This window comes from Crocuta crocuta, unplaced genomic scaffold (genome assembly GCF_008692635.1).
Source record: "Crocuta crocuta isolate KB4526 unplaced genomic scaffold, BGI_CrCroc_1.0 scaffold16, whole genome shotgun sequence".
NCBI classification, from domain to species: Eukaryota; Metazoa; Chordata; class Mammalia; order Carnivora; family Hyaenidae; genus Crocuta; species Crocuta crocuta.
Genome location: NW_027531893.1, coordinates 9,005,879 through 9,027,731, shown reverse-complemented (window position 1 = coordinate 9,027,731; position 21,853 = coordinate 9,005,879). Strand labels below are relative to the sequence as shown.

General features: G+C 48.5%; 1 protein-coding gene across 1 annotated transcript in view; it reads left to right on the top strand.

Annotated features, from left to right (window-relative positions):
* Nucleotides 1–21,853, top strand: part of LOC144239185 (uncharacterized) — a 95,716-nt gene that overhangs the window by 1,404 nt on the left and 72,459 nt on the right. Inside the window, 2 exon segments of the mRNA XM_077773188.1 lie at nucleotides 17,612–17,677; nucleotides 18,540–18,754. Of these exon segments, the coding sequence (XP_077629314.1) occupies nucleotides 17,612–17,677; nucleotides 18,540–18,754 (281 nt within the window).

Here is a 21,853-nt window from a genome sequence, read left to right as displayed (position 1 = left end):
CACCCCATGTCCCTCTCCAGCTGAGGGGCCACAAAACACCCAGAGCCATTTGTTGGGGGGAAACCCCCAACAGTGAAAGGACCCCCCCCCAGTCTGGGCTGACCCCCCTAAAGCTCCCTGGGCACGTGGCTCCCTGGGGAGAGTGGACCCAAAGTCCCACTGTCCCCATCACAGCGAGTGAGCAAAGGCCTAAGGTGTCCTCCTGNGATGCAGGGGTGGGGTGGAGGGGAGGCCTGTAGCTGGTGTGTTAAACTCACAGCATGCAGGGCACCCGGGTGGCTCAGTTGGCCAAACGTCCGACTCTTGATCTCAGCTCGCATCTTGAGCTCACGGTCATGAGTTCAAGCCCTGCACTGGGCTCCGTGCTGGGTGCAGATGCAGATGATGCCCCGCTGAATGAGGAGGCGTGGGGCCACCCGTGTGGGGTCCCAGGGGCACGTCACTCCCTTAGTATGGGAGCTCCCACCTTGGGGAAGTGAAACCCATGGGGTCGTTCTGATTGAGAGTGCAGTTTGAATATACCCACGCAAGGGAAGTAGAGTCAAAAGATATATTATGTAAGAAAGGGGGGGGGGGTACTGCCGGAGGCCGGCTCCGGCAGGTCGAGGGGTCCCTGAAGGATGGACGTGTCAGCGAGAGAGAGAGTGAGAGAGCCTCGAGATTCTTTCTGATCACCAGGCAGGCATCTCCACCCTGTCGGTTTTGGTGTCTTTATTTAAAGGTTCAGCAACAAGATGAAGTCAGAGAAAGGAATTTCTTACAATGGGAGGCCTTTTGTGATATCAATTGCAGAATTATTCTGACCAAGGAAATAACAGAATGTTCTTAGTGAAAAATAGGATAACATATAGGTTAAATTGTATATAGATAAGCTAGGAGTATTTTCTCTGGCTCTCAAGAGGATGAATGTTTCTGAATTGGTTTGTTTGTGGAGACTATCATGGGGGCCCTGAATGGGTCAGTCTTTGCCCCTGGGTTATGTTTTAGCTACNTCACTTCCAACATGAGCCAGTAGTAGCAGAAGGAGATACCAGTTTTCGTTTCTCATGGCAGGAGCTGTGCAAACACTGCCATTTCCTTGCTGTGACTGCCGTCCAGGGAGGCCGGTGCGGCCCCTGGCAGGGCACCATGAGCCAGAGGATGGCCAGGCCTCTATCCCACGTCCCCAGGGAGCAGGAGATGGAAAGTAGGTGGCCTACACCTGTCACTTAGAAGGGGATGGGGTGGAGGGCACTTTGAGAGCGCTCAACTCTAGGTGGTTATTTTCAGAGGTGCCCCCGGAGAAAGCAAAGCAGGAACTCAGGATAGTATCGCTCATCTTGAATGTGCAGACCCTGGGCGTGAGCTGGGTTGACTTACGGTCATGTGTCTGCACAGGAACTGAGAAGAGCTGACTTCTCATCACCCTTGACCCTGAGAAGAGGATACAAGATTTCCTGCTACATGTCCAAATACCTTTGTTCTTTTTCCCTCATTCTTTGCTAGTTGCCGGTATTACATACAGGCCTCTTGGCCACCTGTGTGCCTCAGTCGGTCAGACGTCTGACTTTGGCTCAGGTCGTGATCTCGCTGTTTGTGAGTTCAAGCCCCTCGTCAGACTCTGTGCTGACAGCTCGGAGCCTGGAATCTGCTTCAGATTCTGTGTCTCCCTCTCTCTCTGACCCTCCCCCACTCATGCTCTCTGTGTGTGTCTCTCTCTCTCTGTCTCTGTCTCAAAAATAAACATTAAAAATTTTTTCAGAAACTTTTGTCAAAAGCATTCCCAGTATGTCTTTTATGGTATTTTTTTAAGTTTATTTTTGGGGGTGCCTGGCTGGCTCAATCGGTTGAGCATCTCACTCTTAATTTTGGCTCAGGTCACAATCTCAGGGTCATGGGATCAAGCCCCAAGTTGAGCTCTGCACTGAGCCTAAGATTGTCTCTCTGCCCCTTGGCCTGGCTCGTTCTTGCGTGCTCTCTCTCAAAAAAAAAAAAAAAAAAAAAGTTAATTTTTTAAAAATAATGTCTCCACCCAACATGGGGCTCAAACCCATGACCCCAAGATCAAGAGTGACCTGCTTTTCGAACTGAGCATGCCAGGTGCCCATAAAGAGTTATTTTTTGAATAAGCATCATAGGTCCCAGAGGAAAATTCAAATGGTGCAGTGAGCAGGAACTCCCCCTCACACCTCTGCTCCCCCCCTCCCCCAGACAACAANCCTGCAAAGTCCTGGCCCACCGAGTTCTACACACTAGCAGCAAACACACGTATTCTCTCTCTGGCTTCAGCCTTGTAAGACCTGATGGTGGTGCAACATCCCCAGCACTCGGCACCTTGCTTTCCTTCCTGGTGGGAATCTGGTGTGCAGGGTGGTCACAGATGGCCTCACACGGGTCCCTACAGCCTTGCATGTGGTGCCGCCAAGGCCAAGGGGCTTGGGAGATAGGATGAGGCTTGCAGGCCTTCGTGTAGGGGGATCCTCCTGGATTATCTGGGTGGCCCGACTTGTAGAGCTGAATGTGGCCCCCTAAGTCGGTTCACCCCCTGATCCTCAGACCCTCGGAATGTTACCTTGTATGACCGAAGGGACTTGACAGACGTGATGAAGGTAAGGACCTGGAGATGGGGAGATGATCGGGAATAATCTTGCAGATAGGGGCAGGGGCGGAGGGCCAATGAGTTTAGGAAGGTTCCAGAAGCTGGAAAAGGCAAGAAAATGGGTTCTCTCCTCTCAGCTTCCAAAAAAAAATGAGCCCTCCCAACACCTTGATTTTTGGCTCAGTGAGATCCACATCAGAATTCTTTCTTCCTCCGCCGCCGCCTCCAGATTTTGAGAACATTTTCTTTTCTTTCTTTCTTTTTTTTTAAGTTTATTTTTGAGAGACCCTGTGAGCAGGGGAGGGGAAGAGAGAGCAGGCTGCAGAGCCTGACTCCGGGCTCAAATGCCCAAACTGTGAGATCATGACCTCAACTGAAATCAACAATTGGACGCTTAACTGACTGAGCCGCCCAGGTGCTCCAAAATGTTATTTTTAAGTAATCTCTGCACATAACGTGGGGCTCGAACTTAAAACCCGAAGGTCAAGAGCCACAGCTCTACTGACTGAGCTAGCCAGGTGCCCCCACATCAACCTTCTGACCTCCGAAACTGTAAGAGAAAAAAAAAATCTGTGTTGCTTTAAGTCACTCAGTTTGTGGTAACTTAATATAGCACCAACAGGAAACTCTTACTCCCGTTCTATCTTGTGAGCCTTTCACAGCAGAGAACTTTCAGGGGCACCTGCGTGGCTGAGATAGCTGAGCATCTAACTTCCGCTCAGGTCATGATCTCAAGGTTGAGGAGTTTGAGCCCTGCATGAAGTTCTGTGCTGTCTGCGCAGAGCCGCCTCGGATCCCCGGCCTCCCTCTCTCTCTGCCTCTCCCCCACTCTTTCTCTCAAAAATAAATAAAAATTAAAACATATAAAGATTCTTCAGGGACACCTGGGCGACTTAGTTGAGTGTCCAACTTTGGCTCAGGCCATCTTGTGCTTTGTGACTTCGAGCCCCACATTGGGCTCGCTGCTGTGTGCAGAGCCCGCTTCAAATCCTCTGTCTCATGAATGCCCCTGTGCTCTCTATCAAAAAATACATGTATTTAAAAAAAACAATTAAAAGAATACAATTTCTCTGGCTGGTGGCAGAAAGATAGAATAGAAGGAAATCTTTGAAGCCGGTGGGGGCTGCAGGGAAGGCCTGAGGGCAGCCCCTGGGGGCAAAGCTAAACTCTCAGCAGAAACGGGACATTGGCCTTACAACCACGTGCTGCTGAATTCAGCCAATAATCTGAAGGGGCCTGGAAGCCCACCGGTCCCCAGAGCCTCCAGAAAGGAACCCCGCCCTCGGCAGGGTCCCTAAATGACCGGTATGTCCACCTGGTGCAGTAGTACGCAGTTGTGATAAAGCAAGTCTGACTTGTAACCTATTATGAAGGAAAAAGTAAGAAGCAGCGCATTGTGTGCCTTATGCCACTGTTGTAGGTTAAAATACGGAAAAGAGAGAACATGGATGTACTAGCTTGTTTAAATTCTCTTTAACGTTTATTTATTTTTGAGAGAGAGACAGAGGGTGAGCAGGGGGTCGGGGGGGGGGGCAGGTGGAGAGAGAGGGAGACACAGAATCGGAGGCAGGCTCCAGGCACTGAGCCATCAGCGTAGAGCCCAACGCAGGGCTCGGACCCATGAACTGTGAGATCATGACCTGAGCCACCCAGCTGACCCTAGACCATTAATTTTGGCATGTGGCTCTACCTATAAAATTGTCATGGGTTTCAAGATTGGGAAATGGAGATAGGAACAATTTGTTACCCACAAAAGTTTCCTCATTCCTGATGGTGGTCTAACATTCCCTGTCCCCTCCCCACCCCCAACCATTCAACCATTGATCTGCTTTCTAAAATTTTTGGTTTTTAGGATTTTATATAAATGGAGACCTACAGGATGCACGTCTTCACTTTCCCCACACCTCCAGCGTCTTTCAGAATAATTGGGGTTTTTTAAAAATGTTTTATTTATTTCTGAGAGACAGAAAGTGTGAGCAGGGGCGGGTCAGAGAGAGAGAGGGAGACACAGAATCCAAAGCAGGCTCCAGGCTCTGAGTTAGCTGTCAGCACAGAGCCCGATGCGGGGCTCGAACCCACGAATGGGGAGATCATGACCTGAGCCGAAGTCAGATGCTTAACCGACTGAGCCACCCAGGCATCCCCAGAATAATTGTCTTAAGCTTTGTGTGTATCAATAGTTTCTTGCTCTTCATGGCTGAGGGGTATTCTTTTGTTGGGAATGTTCTACGATAGGTCCATTCACCTATGGACCAATATTTGGGTTATTCCCAGGTTTGAGCTTTGAAAAGAGAGCTGTATGAAGATTTGTGTCTGAGTCTTGATGTGAACACAGGCTTTCTTGTAGGTAAATACCTCGGTGGGGCGGCTGGGTCCTATGGTAGGTGGATGGGTGGCTTTGAAGGAAGCACACTTGATAGCTTCATTTTGTGTTTCTTTTCTGTCTGAAGTTGAGCCTCGCTTAGCTGGATGAAAATGTTTTGATGTGTTCTCTGAAGAGGGTGCATTTATTGAATAACCTGTCTTTCTTGACTATGTGATGCTCTTTTTATGGTGTGGTGACTATGTGTACTTGGTTCCTTTCTGGTGCCTCTCTTCTCCACTTGAACACAACTTGAAGCCAGAAGACACTAAACCAGTAATTTCCAAACCCTGTATTAAGCCAATGGATAAATAAATCCACAGGGGTCATGTGACTTTTCTAAGCCCATGCTGCTCCTCACATGAGATGAATAAAGAGATTCCTGCTCCCAACCCCAGCTTTTCCAGACTCCCTCATCAACAGGGAGAAGGCCTTATTTCAAAAATAAAAGATTTAGCAAAAAATGGAAATCCTACAATGCCTGTCCTCCGATTACAATGAAATTAAACTGGAAACTAATAGCACATAACAGGAAAATCCCAAAGTACTTGGAGATTAAATAATAGGCTTCTTTTTTAAATAAAAACATTTAAAACAAATTTTTTTGCTAGGTTTTATTTATTTTTGAGAGAGAAAGACCGCGTGAGCAGGGGAGGGTCAGAGAGAGAGGGAGATACAGAATTTGAAGACAGGCTCCAAACTCTGAGCTGTCAGCACAGAGCCCAACACGGGGTTCGAACCCACGAACCGTGAGATTATGACCTGAGCCGAAGACTGATGCTTAACCGACTGAGCCACCCAGGCGCCCCAGTTAAAAACATTTTTAAATGTTTATTTTTGAAAGAGAGGCAGTGTGCGTGGGGAAGGGGCACAGGAAGAGACAGAATCTGAAAAAGCCTCCAGCCTCTAAGCAGTCAGCACAGAGCCTAATGTGGGGCGCTTACGACTCGTGAGATCATAACCTGAGTCAAAGCCAGACACTTAACTGACTACGCCAACCAGGCGCCCCATGAACAATATACTTGTAAATAATATGTGGGTCAAAGAAGAAATCTCCAGAGAAACTAAAAAATACTTTGAACTAAATGAAAATGAAAACAAAACTTACCAAAATTTGTGGGATTCAGCAGAAGCAGTACTTAAAGGGAAAGTGATAGCATTGAACGCCTAAATCAGACAAGAAGAAAGCTCTAAAGTCAATACACTTCTACCTTCAGAGAATGAAACTAAAAAAGAGGAGCAAATCAAAGAAAGCAGAAGAAAAATCAGAGCAGAAACCAGTGAAGTGGAAAACAGGAAATCCAAGAGCATCTTCAAAACCAAAAGCTGGTTCCTTGAAAAGATCAATCAAATTGACCAGCCTAGAGCCCGCTTAACTAAGAAAAAAAGAGAAAGTATATAAATTACCACTATCAGGAATGAAAGAGAAGGCATCATTATAGATTGTGTGGACATTATAAGAATAGTAAAGGAGTATTAACCATTCTTTGCCCACAAATGTGGTAACTTAGAGGGAATGGACAAATTCCTTGAAAGGCACAGTCAAAACTCCCCCAAGAAGGAAGAGATCATCTGAATAGGTTGATATCTGTCAAGGAAATGGAATCAGCTATTAACCTTCCAACACAAAGCAGCCCAGATGGGTTTACTGTCGAATGCTGCCAAACGTTTAAGGAAGACATCTAGCTTTCAAGAGATTGAAGCAGAGGGTTTACTTCCTAAGACTGTGAGGCCAGGGGCGCCTGGGTGGCTTAGTCGGTTAAGCGTCCGACTTTCGCTTAGGTCATGATCTCGCGGTTTGTGGGTTCGAGCCCCGCGTCGGGCTCTGTGCTGACTGCCAGCTCAGAGCCTGGAGCCTGTTTCAGTCTGTGACTCCCTCTCTCTCTGACCCTCCCCTGCTCACGTTGTCTCTCTCTCTCTCCTAGAAATAAATAAAACATTAAAAAAAAAAATTAAAAAAAAAAATGTGAAGCCAGCATTAATCCACTACTGAAATCAGACAAACACATTACAAAAACAAAACAGGGGCGTCTGGGTGGCTCAGCCGGTTAAGCATCTGACTTTGGCTCAGATCATGATCTCAAGGTTTGTGGGTTTGAGCTCCGCATTGGGCTCTGTACTGACAGCTAGCTCAGAGCCTGGAGCCTGTTTCAGTCTGTGTCTCCCTCTCTCTCTGACCCTACCGTGCTCCCGCTGTCTCTCTCTCTCTCTCTCTCTCAGAAATAAATAAAACAGTTAAAAAATAAAACAAAAAACAAAAACCCAAATAAAAAAACAAGCTACAGTCCAATAGCTTTCATGAACATCAATGTGAACATCCCCAACTCCACCGGAGCAACCTCTTACTTGACACCCNGGGCACCTGTGGGGATGAGCACTGGGTGTTATATGGAAACCAACTTGACAATAAACTATTTGTGTAAAAAAAAAAAAGTGAACATCCCCAACAAAATATGAGCAAATTGAATACAACAACGTGTAAATAGAATTATACACCAATTTCTAGGGTGTATACACCCTAGAAATAGGGGAATTCCTCAACTTGTTTAAGAATAGCTATAAAAAAAAACCCTATAGTTAACCTCATACTGAATTGTGAGAAACTAGAAACTTTCCCACTGACCTCAGAAATAAGGCAAGAATGTTCTCCCTCCCCACTCCTTTTCAACATTGTTCTGGAAGTTCTAGCTAATGCAATAGGATGAGAAAAGGAAATAGATCTACAGATTGGAAAGGAAGAAATAAAACTCTCTCTCTTCCCTGATGATCTGACTGTCTATGCACGAAATCTGAAAGAATTCACTAAAAACCTCCTAGAACTATTAAGCTTTTATAGCAAGGTTGCAGGATACAAGGTTAATATACAAAAGTCTGTTGGAGTGCCTGGGTGGCTCAGTCAGTTAAGCATCTGAGTTTGGCTTAGATCGTGATCTCATGGTTTGCAAGTTTGAGCCCCACGTCGGGCTCTGTGCTGTCAGCTCAGCCTGTTTCAGATCCTCTGTCACCCTCTCTGTCTGCTCCTCTATTGCTTGCATGGACGCATTCTCTCTCTCTCTCTCTCAATAACAAACAATACACATACACGCAAGTCCATCACTTTCCTATAGGCAACAAAAATGTGGAATTTGAAAATAAGAACAGCACCCCCCAAATGAAATACCTATAAACCTAATAGAATGTGAGGAAAACCACAAAACCCTGATGACAGAAATAAAAGAACTAAATAAATGGGAATATGTTCTCTATTCATGTGTACGAGTAGTCAGTATTGCTAAGAGTCAGTTCTTCACAATTTGACCTACAGATTCAGTGTCATCGCAGTAAAAATCCCAGCAAGTTATTTTGTGGATATCAACAAACTGCTTCTAAAATTTACATGGCGAGGCACAAGACGCAGAATAGCAGATATAACATCTATAACATTGAGGAGGAGAACAAAGTTGGAAGACCGACACTATGTCACTTTAAGACTCACTGTAGGGGCGCCTGGGTGGCTTAGTCGGTTAAGCGTCTGACTTTCGCTTGGGTCATGATCTTGCGGTTCGTGGGTTCGAGCCCCGCGTCGGGCTCTGTGCTGACTGCCAGCTCAGAGCCTGGAGCCTGTTTCAGTCTGTGACTCCCTCTCTCTCTGACCCTCCCCTGCTCACGCTGTCTCTCTCTCTCTCTCTCTCTCTCCTAGAAATAAATAAAACATTAAAAAAATTAAAAAAAAAAAGACTCACTGTAAAGATACAGTGTTTAAAAGTGTGGTGTTGGTGAAAGGTCAGACAGCTAGATCAGTGGAACAGAGTAGAAAGCTCAGAAATAAACCCACAGAGTCAACTGGTTTTTGGCAAAGGAGCAAAGGCAATATGGCGGGCCAGACAGTCTCTCAACAAACGGTTCTGGAATAACTGGACACCACGTGCCGCAAAAGAACATAGACAGAGGTCTTAACACCATTCACAAAAATTAACTCAAACTGGACCACAGACCTCAATGTAAAACCCAACTACATTCTTTGGGGTTTGCTGATGACTTTTTAGAAGGGTCACCAAATGCAGGAATCCATGAGAAAAGAAATCGGTAGGCTAGGCTTCATTGCAGTTGAAAATGTCTGCTGTGAAAGGCACTTCCAACAGAATAAAAGCCACAGACTGGGAGGAAGTTTGGAAATGACCCATCTGCTAAAGGACTGTTACCCAAAATATGCAAAGAACCTTTGAAACTCAACAAGAAAACATCCTGATTAAACTATGGGCAAAAGACCCTAACAGGCACGTCACCAAAGATCTATGGGTGGCAAGTAAGTGCATGAAAAGAGGCTCTATATCCTATGTCATCAGGGAAATGCAAATTAACGGATCCCACTACATACTTATCTGAATGGCTCTAATCTGAAACGCTGACAACATCAAATGCTGGTAAGGAGGTGAGGCAACAGGCGCTCTCCTGCATTGCTAGTGGGAGTGCAGAATGGCACAACCACTCTGAAAGACAGTTTGGTGGGTTCTCAGGAAATGAAACATACACTTACCATGAGATCTGGCAATCAGGCTTTTTGATGCTTACTCAAATAAATTAAGAGTTGACATTCATACAGAGGCACCTTCTTGGCTCACTCAGTAGAGCATGTGACTCTTGATTATGGGGTTGTGAGTTCAAGTCCACATTGATCATATAGAGCTGTCTTAAAAAAACAAAAAACCTATGCACACGGATGTTTATAGCACCGTTATCTGTAATTGTCTGAACACAGAAGCAACAAAGGTGTAGGGACACCTCAGTAGGCAGATGGATAAATAAATGTGGTACATCCAGACAGTGCAATATTATTACTATTACTGTTATATCATTATTCAGTTCTAAAGAAAAATGCCTTATCAAGCCATGGAAGGATAGGAGGAACCTTAAAAGAATATTCCTAAGTGAAAGAAGTAAAAAAGGGGCGCCTGGGTGGCTTAGTCGGTTGAGCGTCCGACTTTCGCTTAGGTCATGATCTCGCGGTTCGTGGGTTCGAGCCCCGCGTCGGGCTCTGTGCTGACTGCCAGCTCAGAGCCTGGAGCCTGTTTCAGTCTGTGACTCCCTCTCTCTCTGACCCTCCCCTGCTCACGCTGTCTCTCTCTCTCTCTCTCTCCTAGAAATAAATAAAACATTAAAAAAAAAAAAAAGAAGCCAATGTCCTGGCTATGTCCTGTGTGATTCCAACTATACGACATTCTGGAGAAGGCAAAGCTATGGTGACAGTACAAAATATCAGTGATTTCCAGGGACCAGGGGAGGGAAGGATGAATAGGCGAGTTGCATAGGATTTCTATGGCAATGAAAATACTCCGTCTGATATTATAATAGTAGATACGGGTCATTATATAGGTGTCTAAATCCATAGAGTGTTCGACACCAAGAGTGAACCCTAAGGTAAACTATGAACTTAGGGTGGTAATGATGGGTCAATAAAAGTTCTTCAGTTGCATTGAATGTATCACTGTGGTGCGGGGTTGTGATTATGGGAGAGGCTGTACGTGTGCGAGTGCAGGGGGTATATGGGGAATCCCTCGGCCTTCCTCTCCATTGTACTATGAACCTGAAACTGCTCTAAAAAACGAAGTCTTGGGGTGCCTGGGTGGGTCAGTTGGTTAAGTGTCTGACTTCAGCTCAGGTCATGATCTCATGGTTCACGAGTTTGAGGCCCGTGTCGGCCTCTGTGCTGACAGCTCAGAGCCTGGAGCCTCTTTCTCTATCTCTGCCTGCCTGTCTCTGTCTCAAAAATAAACATTAAAAAATTAAAAAAAATAATAAAGTCTTAAAAATACGGTGGTAGTGGTTCATCAAGGACAAAATCTTACCTGAAATCCTCCACCCAGGTGAGAGCTCACTTCGCCCCCTACTGGTTGGTTCTCTCCAATGGGCTGTCCTTTGCCCTCTACCTGCGCAATATAATGCCGTCTTTGGATGGTTTAAAGCAAAGTCTTGTTAATTTTTGTGACTCCGGCTTGGGTGTGATGGGCCTTAATTCATCCTCTGCCTTAATTCAGAACTGGAAGCTCAATCCTCAGTTACTGATAGGCCCAGCCCTGCCTTTTTTCTTTTTTTTTTTTTTAAGAGGAGGAAGCTGAACTTAGTTTTTGTGGGAGGGTGAGGGGTGGGAAGGCTTGTCCAGGAGGGTCTTCCTGTGAATCAAGTCCTTGAGTCCTGGAGCTCCATCCAGCCAGTATACCGGCGTTTTGTCCAGTAATGAGAGAAATGTGCAGAAGTGAGGCCAGAGAGGCAGGAGCCTACCCCGGCCGGCTCTGGTAGAACTGGGTGATGGCACACCCGGCCGGTCATCAGATTGGTCTGGAGGGAGGTCCTCACACCCCCACTCCCCCTTCCCCCCTGCCTTCCTGGTCCTTCTAGTTTTCCAGGCCTGGAATGGGATGCCGCTCTGTTGACTGGGAATCACCACATGAGACATGGCGTGGTTGTCTGAGTCCTTACCGTCGGCAGCGTGGGATTCTAGGACGCTGGGCAGAGACAGGAGTCCTGGACAGGGAGATGGAGGAAGTGACAAACACAGAGCTAAGCTGCAGAGGTGAGAAAGAGGAAACTCTGGAGTCAGATGGGGTCCAGCTTTGTGACTTTGGGCAAGACTTAGCCTCTCTGTTTCCCACTTCCTTTTCTGTAACAGTGGGATGAAACCATTTCCACCTTGCTGATCATTTTTAGTGGTGGGGTTTGGGGGGACTTTTGAATGAGTTAATATTCAGTGAGTGCCTTGCCCATTGCCTGATACAGTTTGTTAATTTTTTCAATGTTTATTTTTTGAAAGAGAAAGACACACACACACACACACACACACAGTGCAAGCAGGGGAGAGGCAGAGAGAGGGGCAGACACAGAATCCAAAGCAGGCTCCAGGCTCTGAGCTGTCAGCACAGAGCCCGACGCGGGCCTCGAACCCACGAAACCATGAGATTATGACCTGAGCTGAAGTTGGACGCTTAACCGACTGAGCCACCCAGGCGCCCCTGCAATTTTCTTTTTTGTTTGTGATATACTTGACACGCAGCGCTGTGTCAGTGGAAGGGGTACCACATGCTGCCTCTATACGTTAATGTTACATAGTTGCCATTGTGGCATCAGCTAACACCTCCATAGTGTCTCGTAACTATCATTTCTTCTAGCACTGGGGACAAGGAAGATCTAATTCCTTAGCCACTTGAATACTTCCAATCCAGTTTTCTGGCCTGAAATCACTGTACCGTGTATTAAGGCCCCAGGACTTAGTTTACTATTGGTTGCAAGTATCTAGTTTTCTAATAACATTATTGTCTGGGTTTTTATTTTATTTTATTTTATTTTATTTTTTTGAAGTTGCAAGGAAATCTCTCCTTCACGAACTCCCAGCAATCTCCTGGCATAAAAACCCTTCCTTTCTCGGAACCGGGGCTCTCCTGGGTACGCCTCACGTCTTCTGCGTGTGCATCTCATTTCCGCACTGTGATTTTAGCTCCTACAGGCCAGCCTCGTGGGAGGTAGTTTTCTCCTTTCCTTTACAGCGTTTGGCACCATCCAGAGTGTCGTGGGCCTCCAGGAAGCTTTAAGGGGGCCTTAAAAAGTTTAGCCCTGGGGCGCCTTTGTGGCTCAGTTGTTTCAGCGTCCGACTTTGGCTCAGATCATGATCTCGCAGTTCGTGGGTTCAAGCCCCCGTTCGGCTCTATGCTGACAGTGAGGAGCTTGCTTGGAATTCTCTGTCTGTCTGTCTGTCTGTCTGTCTCTCTCTCTCACTGACACCTGCTACAACGTGGATGAACTTGAAAACCTTATGCTCAGTGAAGGGGACCGGTCACTAAAGGTGGTGCATTGAATGATTCCGTTCATAGGAAATTTCCACAGTTGGCAGAGTGACAGAGACAGAAAGCAGATCGGTGGTGACCAGGGACTAGGGTGTCGGGGAAGGAGGAGGGAGTGCTTACTGGTGCTGGGGTTTCCTTTGGGGGTGAGGAAAAGCTTCTAAAATCGGTTTGATGACAGTTGTACCAAGCTGAACGGACTGAAGACCGCTGAACTGTGCGCTGGCAATGGGAGAGTTGGGTGATCGCTCTTCTCCTGCCGTAACGCGGTTTATAAAAAGTGTCTTTATTGCAGAAACAAGTGCACCCGATGAGAGGCCGGGCCCACAGGGGTGAGAGGGGGGTGGCCCCGGAGATGGGCTGCTCACAGCCTCAAAACCAAAGTGCAGGCGGAGGCGACTTTGAGGTGAAGAGGAGGTGTGGTCTGGGGAAAAAAAGACTTCCGGCTCCTTCTCATCAGCTGGTCGTCCTGTGTAGAGGAGGGTGGCTTTGGGCCAGAGCACCGGCAAAGCCTGCAGCTGTCCACTGTTTGATGAGAGCCATTGCTCGTCAAGCCGGCCCTACCCGCGATGATGGTTTTGCAGTATCGTGAATGCACTCAGTGCCATCCAACTCCCGTTTAAGGCGGTTCAAGTGGTTATTTTGATATTAGACNCACACACACACACACACACACACACACACACACACACACACACACACACACACACCCCCCCCAAACCACGGCCCTGTTTTCCTTCTGCCTGGAGGCTCCATTTACAAGGCTTGAAGAGGCAAACCTTTCTTTCCCCTCCACTGAAAAGGGATTTTCCCCCTCAGTGGTCAGGAGCCCCCCTCCTCCTGGGTAGAGTGCTAAGAACTTTATCAGAGGCTTCTGCTTGGCTGGGTCTTTGCCCTCAAAGCCCCCTCCTCCCCTCTCCACCGGCTCTGGGTGGGGAGAGTGGATCAGGGCTGTGCCCGCCCCTTTGGGAATGAGAGAGTCCCTTACTGGGTGCTCTGTGCCATCAGAGAGAGGCTGACGGTGCGGGGCTCTCGGGGCCACGGGGCTCCTGGGTCTGGTTCTACTCTGGGCGCTGGGGGCCGTGACGTCTGGGAGTAAGGAAAGCTGCTGCGGTTCTGGCTCTGCGTGGGGTGAAGCTGGGACGGCAGCCCTTCTGCCTGGGACCCTGGTTTTGTCGCCAGATGCCTGTTGACCTGCTCCCTGCCTCTCTCGGTTTTGCCTTTCATGGGGAAGAGGAAAGAGAGGTTCCAGGGGGACACTTATCTCTTGCTCCTGTCTTCCACCAATGTCGTCTGAAAACAGACCAGATCTGTAAGGCTGAGCGACCAAGTGCTGACTTCTGAGCTCCCGCACTTCTGTGCAGGGATGCTCGGCTGTGTGCAGGGGTGCGAGGGGGTGATGGGTTTGAAGACACTGAGCAGCTCTATGCAGCCTAACGTGGTGAAATGCACTTTTATCCGTTGTCTTTTGACTGCGGACGGGCCTAGGGCAGCCCTATTCAGTAAAACATAACGTGAGCCAATGTGTAATTTGAAAGTTTCCAGCAGCCATGTTTAAAGAAAGGCTAAAAAGGAACAGGTGAAATGAATTTGGAGAGTATATTTTACTTCACCCGATATATCCAGAATCCCATTAGAAAATGTAATCAGTGTAAAAAAGTATTAATGAGGCATATATTCCGTTCTCTGAAATCCAGTGTTTATTTTATACTGGAAGCACATTTCAAAAACTTGTTAAGCATATTTCCTTTCTGAGATTTCATTTTTTAAGTAACGTCTGCACTCAGCGTGGGGCTCGAACTTATGACCCTGAGATCAGGAGTCACACGCTCCATCGACGGACCGGCCAGGCGCTCCCATATTTCATTCTTAGGCTAAATTTTCATGGCAAGTGCATGATCCGTATTTAGATTCCCCAAGATTTAACGTGGAAAAGGGGGGGTTGTGTACTAAGTTGTTTTAAGCATACTTGAGTTTTCGTGAGCTGACTTTAGTTATCAGTTTTTAATTTAAACACAAAATGGAAAGTTCTTCCATAACACCAGCCACATTTCAGATGCCCAAAAGCCACACGTGGCTGGTGGCTACTTTGCGGGACAGCACAGGTTCGATTCCAGCTGGGCTGTTGGTTTTTTTTTTGTTTGTTTTGTTTTGTTTTGTTTTTGCTATATTGTCAGCACCTAATTGCCGGTTGCACAGTCAGTACTCAGTAAATCTGGGCTGGATAAATGAATGAATAGGGACCTTCAGTGACGTCTGAGAAGGCTGAAATGAGCCCTGGTTTCATTTCCAGGCTGTAGAGATCACATCACTCTCAGCCCTTTTCAGATCTCTCCCTAGAAATGAATAGGATCCAATAGAAAGATGTATCACCTTCCAATGCTCAGTGTTTCCTCTCTTTGGCTGATCTACTTAGTAGGGTTATTGAATTGTTTTGGAACTTTTTTCTTTTAGTTTAAATTTTTAAACAAATTTAGAGTATTTATTTAAAAAATTAATATAATTCATTGTGAAATTGGCTAACCTACAGTGGGTACCGTGTACTCTTGGTTTTTTGGGTAGATTCCTGTGGTTCATCACTTACATACAACACCCAGTGCTCATCCCAGCAAGTGCCCTCCTCAGTGCCCATCACCCATTTTCCCGTCTTCCCCACCACCCCATCCACCCTCAGTTCTCTGTATTTAAGAGTCTCGTATGGTTTGCCTCCCTCCCTCTCTGTCTGTAGCTATTTTTCCCCTTCCCTTCCCCCATGGCCTTCTGTGAAGTTTCTCAAGATCCACACAGGTGTGAAAACATACGATATGTGTTTTTCTTTGTCTGACTTATTTCACTTAACACCATCCAGTTCCACCCACGTTGCTATAAATGGCCGGATTTCATTCTTTCTCATGGCCGGGTAGTAATGCATTGTATACGTACTATTTTTTTAAGTGCATGTGAAAGGAACGGAACGAGACTTAGTTCGAGCACAGTGCTCTTTGAACACACTTGTTTCTGGAGCTCATGGTGGACGGGGGCTTGCGGGCTGGTGGCCAAAGCAGAGGTAGACGTTGTTGGAGGAGCAGGCAAGCTGAATGCCGGGTCCCTGCACAGCTGGGAGTTGAATAATTATGCGTAAACAGCTTTAATTTGGTGCCCAGAGTACATGGTGTCAGAGAGTCGGAGGAGAATTGGAAGCGAAATACAATGGGTTAAATGTCTTTGAAATGTGGGTTTATCCGTTGATATTCTACTTGAATGCAAAGAGCGATTGGTTAGAGGACACAAAAGCTTTGGGAGGTGGGGAGAGCCTATAACCTTCTATTATTTCAAAGGGTCTGGACAAAACGGCGGAAAACACACTTCCGCCATCTTGGGGAAATGTTTCCTCTCTCAAGGGGTTAAGCAGGCTCCTGTGGGTGATGGTTAGCAGTCGAGGCACGGTGGGGTGCTTTCGAGGATGGAAACGGTATTCTAGAAAAGCCGATGTCTGCCCGTGGCTGCGGATCGATTCCTGGCTGAGGCTGTTCCAGAAGCACAGGGTGGGTGGTGCCTGAGGGAGGTCCAGGCACGTGGCTGGAAGGAAGGGCAAACAGAGCTGACAGAAGGTGAAGGCGGGCAGGACTCAGGCTGGGGCGAGTGGAGGGAGAGAAGCCGACCCCTTCCGGGCCAGGACTCCCTGCAGAGGGACCTCCGTGGCCGGGGCAGCGGCTGGGAGGTCAGAGCCCATGCTCTTCATTCCGGGGGTGCCTTCTGCAGCCGGGAAGGAGGCNCCCCCCCCCCACTCTGGCTTTGTTGGTTTGTAGTGGTCAGGGAGGGTGCCGCCGGGGCGCGACCTGAAGGGGCCTGGGCTGTGGAGAGCAGGAAGAAGGGTGTCCAGGCAGGAGGGAACAGCATGTGCGAAGGCCTTGAGCTGAGAGGAAGAGCCAGTGTGTCTGGAGGGTGAGGGCCAGGGGAGACGCGGCTGGAGGGCAGATAGAGGCCAGCTCTTGTGGCAAGGCTGTCCTTACGTGTGTGTGTGTGTGTGTGTGTGTGTGTGGCGTGAGGGTGGCGGGGAGGGAGCTTAGGGGATGTTAAACCAGGAGTGATGTGATCACCTTCAGCTGTGTTTTCTGTTTGTTTTTTTACTCTTTATTTTTCAGAGAGAGAAAGAGTGTGTGTGTGTGTGTGTGTGTGTGTGTGTGTGTGTGTGAGAGAGAGAGAGAGAGCAGGGGAGGGTCCGAGAGAGAGGGAGACACAGAATCCGAAGCACACTCCGGGCTCTGAGCTGTCAGCACGGAGCCCAATGCAGGGCTCCAACCATGACCTCAGCTGAAGTCGGACACTCAACTGACTGGGCCACTCCGGCGCCATCACATTTAGGTTTTTAAGATCTCTAGCTGCGGATGGGGAATTGTGGACACAAATGCCTACTGCTGTCCTGTAGGCAAGAGAAGGTGTGACTTTGCCTGCAGTGATGGCCAGAGAGATGGAGACACGTGGAGGGAGGGAGGGAAGAAGAAAGCAGGGTTAGAGAGATGGGGGGGGGAGAAGAGGAGGAAGGGATGGAGCTGGAGGGAGGGAGGGTGACCTGCATTTGAGGGACTCGGCCGGGCGTGGGGGTGGCCCACAAGGAAAGGAAGAACACACATGACCCCCGGCCTGCCAGCTTGAGCAGTCAGGACAGCGGTGCCGGCCTCCAAGACGGGAAGAGCGGGCTGGTAGGGGGTGGGGAGGTCATTCCCAGGCCTGTGAGAGAGAGGAGTACCGGCATCATCTCTTCTGGTCCCCTCGGGCCCTTCAGCATCCCCTCCCACAAGTAGGTCAGTGGCCCGCAGGTGGGGCCGTCCCGTGCCTCCCTCTGGCCCCGCCCTCGCTCCGTCTGACCTGTGATTTCAGACACTCCAGATCCAGATCCGGATCCGCCCCTGAGCCGGGGGGCCCCCTGCGTGGTGGCGTGTGCAGGTGAGCACGTCTCTCGGGAGACAGGATGGGGTGGGGCTGGCTGTGGGAGCGGAGCAGGCCAGCTGCCACGTGTGAGTGGGGACAGCCTCCTCCGGGCACATGTCCCTGTTCCCAGAGAGGGCCAAGGCCAGTTCCGGAAAGGCCCTCTGGTCATCAGCAGTAGGAAAGCAAACAGCACACGGGTCGGAAGGGGGGCGGGAGGGTGGGTAAACTGCCCCGGGCTCTGGCCTTCCAGAGCCTTCCGCCTTGGGTCCCCAGGTGGAGTAAACATCTGTGCTGGGGATTCTGTTTGCATTTTGGGGTGGAGTAGACAGGGGAGCCTTAAGGCAAATTCTTTGGAGGGAGAAAAACACCCTGGGAGTGTGAGGTGTGGCGATGTTTGAGCACCTGAAAAAAATGTTAATTCACTTGGAAGCGCAGAGAAGGATGGGATGTCATTGAAGGGTGGGGTGTCACAGTTGGGCCCTTGGCCTCAATAGAAGGTTAGGGAACTGCAGAGCCAGCTGCCTGCTCCCTAAATCAGCCCTTCCTGCCACCTTAGTGCCCCTGAGGCTGGCCAGCTTGACGGCTCTGGTCCCATCAAGGACCAGGACAACCCTCTCCAAGCGCACACGACACACATTATGTCCTCAAGGCCATAGGTGAGAACTCAGAGTTCCAAGGTTAGCATCCCAGCTGTGTGACCCTGGGTAAGTTGGCTAACCTCTCTGAGCCTCAGTTCCCACTTCCGTAACATGGAGTAAGAGTAGCCACTCAGAGTTAATTAAATTAAGTTTAATTTAATTAACTCATTAAATGAGGTAATGTAAATGTAGATCTGTGGTTCTGAACCAGGACTGTACCCCTTGGGGGTATTTGGTAGGTGGGGTTGAGTCGCAGAGGGTGGAGGTTGTCAAAGTGACCCTCTACTCTCCAGGGTCAGCGGAGCCCCACCTTCCTGTGGGCAGCAGATACACCTGTCACTTTGTCACCAACACCAGTACTGGCCAGCAGGGGGCCCCAGTGGAGGGGAGTGGCCTTGGCCTCCAAGGATTGGTCATCTTGGACGTGCTTGGCCCATGCTAGATGGCCTTATGGGTGAGTGTCTTTGGGCACCAGGGGAAGCTACAGCCCCCCCCCACCCTCCCCCCGCTGTCCAATTAATAAACGGAGAGGAGATTTCTGATGAATCTCAAATTAAGCAAGTCAGGACCCAACTCAAGGGTGACGTTGGAATGTGGCGCCATTTTGGTTGTAGGTGCCCAGTGAGGGAAGAGCAAGGGGTTAAAAAAAGAGGGACAGTATTCCTTGGAGCAAGTAGAGCCTGGGGATGGGGGTGGAGGGAGGGTGGGGGGCGAGCTGTGTCCTTGGTGGGAATAAGGGTCAAAGCTGGGGAACCTGAGTGAACCAAGCCAAGTCAAGGCCTGGATGGGGTCCGCGGCTCGGGGTAAAGGCGCACGGTGAGGCAGAGCGGTGGTGTTCGTCCTGGGGTCCGTCCAGGCAGAGTTGGGAGCTGGCCTTGGTGGTCTCCTAGGGTTCTCTTTATCACCAGGTTCCCCAAAGCTCCCTTGTGTTCTCACCAGGGGGAGGGCCTCTCTCTTCTTTCCGGTCTCCTTTCCGATGGTTGTGTCATGTTTCCTGGACAGACCCTCCCACCCTGCCTCAGCGGCCTCTTGGTTTCACGGAGGTCTTACCTCCTGCTCCAGAAGCCGTTCTGAGCTGCCCACAACGCTTGCTCACAAGAGTTGCTCAAAACTTTCTGTGATGTTTCCACGCAGACCACAGGATGTGGTCTTTCACGGGGTGGCCGTGAGTTTGCCTCTGAATTCTTCCCCTGCCTGAAATGTCACCTGGAGTCACGGTCCCCTCACGTCCATCAGAAATACGGGCAGCTGGTTTTTGTTGTTTTTTTCTGCAAGACCAGTTGTCACAAAGCAAATGGTGGGCTGGCACGGATTTCGTTCACGTGCTTTGTTTTAAGCGTTCAAAAACAATCGATCATGTCCCACGTTGTCAAGAAGAGAAAAGCCGGCTTCTTTCAGAGACCTTTGGGGAAAATAGAAACTTTACAGCCACTCAGGAAGTAGTCAGTTACATACATTTTGGTGTCAAAGGTGTGAAAACAGATCTTCAGAGCAACGAGTTTTCACTAGCGGAACCTGTGTGTCTAGTGCCCACAGGATCAAGAACCTGCCCCGTTACCCCTTCTGATGACTTTTCTAGAGGCCTTTCTGAGTCCTAACACCATGGATTAGTTTTATCTGTTTTTGCACTTTGTTCCCATAGAATTATTCAGGAAGTACTCTTTTGTGTATGACTTTGTTTTTTTTAAATTTTAACCTTTATTTTTATTTATTTTGAATTTTTAATGTTATTTATTTTTGAGAGTCAGAGAGAGACAGTATGAGCAGGGGAGGGTCAGAGAGAGAGGGAGACACCAAATTTGAAGACAGGCTCCAGGCTCTGAGCTGTCAGCACAGAGCCCGACACAGGGCTCGAACCCACAAACTGTGATATTATGACCTGAGCTGAAGTCAGATGCCAAACTGACAGAGCCACCCAGGCACCCCTTAACGTTTATTTTTTTATTAAAAAATTTTTTTAATGTTTTATTTATTTCTGAGAGAGAGAGAGAGAAGAGGGGAGGGTCAGAGAGAGAGGGAGACAGGGAATCTGAAACAGACTCCAGGCTCTGAGCTGTCAGCACAGAGCCTGACGCGGGGCTCGAACCCACGAACTGTGAGATCACGACCTGAGCCGAAGTCAGACACCCAACCAACTGAGCCACCCAGCTTCCCCTCTCTTCTTTTTTTTAAATTGTAAAATATGCATAACAAAACTTATTATTTTAACTATTTTAAGTGTATAATTCAGCGGTAATAAATACATTTCCAGTGGTGTGTGACCATCACCACTATCTAGCTCCGGATCACCACGCCTCACCCCGAACAGAAGCACTATACCCGTCACACAGTAGTGCCCCTTTTTACCTTCCCCCCAGCCCCTGCATCCCTATTCTGTTTCCTACTTCTTTGAACCTGATAGTGAGGTACCTCTAAGAAGTGGAGTCACTTATTGCAATCAGTATGTAGACTGTGTCTGGCTTCTTTCATTGAATATGTTTTCAAGGTTTATCCACATCATAGCATGTGTCAGAACTTTGTTTTCTAATTTAATTATTAATTTATTTTTTTAGAGTTTGTCTACTTAGAGCGTGGGCATGGGAGGGGCAGAGAGAGAGGGAGAGAGAGACTCCCAGGCAGGTTCCATGCTTTCAGTGCAGAGCCTGATGCGGGGCTCAATGTCACGAACCGGGAAATANACCCACGAACCGCGAGATCATGACCTGAGCAAAAGTCGGACGCTCAACCGACTAAGCCACCCAGGCGCCCCTACACTGGTTAGCTTTCAATCATGTGGTCAGATAAGTGATACCAGTTACACGGTCCTGGACAACGTCTCAGGGCCGGGTGGGACTGTACTTCACCCCTAGGTTTCAAGCCCAGGTGAGGGGGCAGATGACAGACCCTCTGCTGGGGGAGGGGAGCTGGTTTTCGGGAGAGAGAGGAAATGGGTTTCAGGACAGATGCAGATGAGACACTTGGAAGACGTGAAATCCTAGAGCAGTGAAACTGCCCTGTGCGATACTGTCATGTGGACACGTGTCATCATATGTCTGTGTAAACCCATAAGATGCGCGACGCCAAGGGGGAGCCCTGATGTAAACTCTGGGCTTCGGGGTGATGACGTGTCTGAGCAGGCCCATTGATGGTGACAAATGTACCACACTGGTGGGTGGTCGGGAATGGGGGAGGACGTGGGGGTGGGTATATGTGGGGTATATGGGAAATCTCTGTAACTTCTCAGTGTTGCTATAAACCTAAAACTGCTCTAAAAATAAGGTATGTTTTGGGCATCTGGGTGGCTCAGCCGGTTGAGCGTCCAACTTCAGCTCAGGTCGTGATCTTGTGGTTCATGGGTTTGAGCCCTGTGTTGGGCTCTGTGCTGACACCTCGGAGCCTGGAGCCTGCTCCAGATTCTGTGTGTGTCTCTCTCTCTGCCCCTCCCCGCTCGCTAGCTCACTCTCTCTCTCTTAAAATAAATAACATTTTAAAAAAATAGTCTGTTGTGTAAAAAGTGATAGTCACATGAAGAAGGCAGTTTGTGGGGGTGATTTTTCATGTTTAGAAAGTCCAT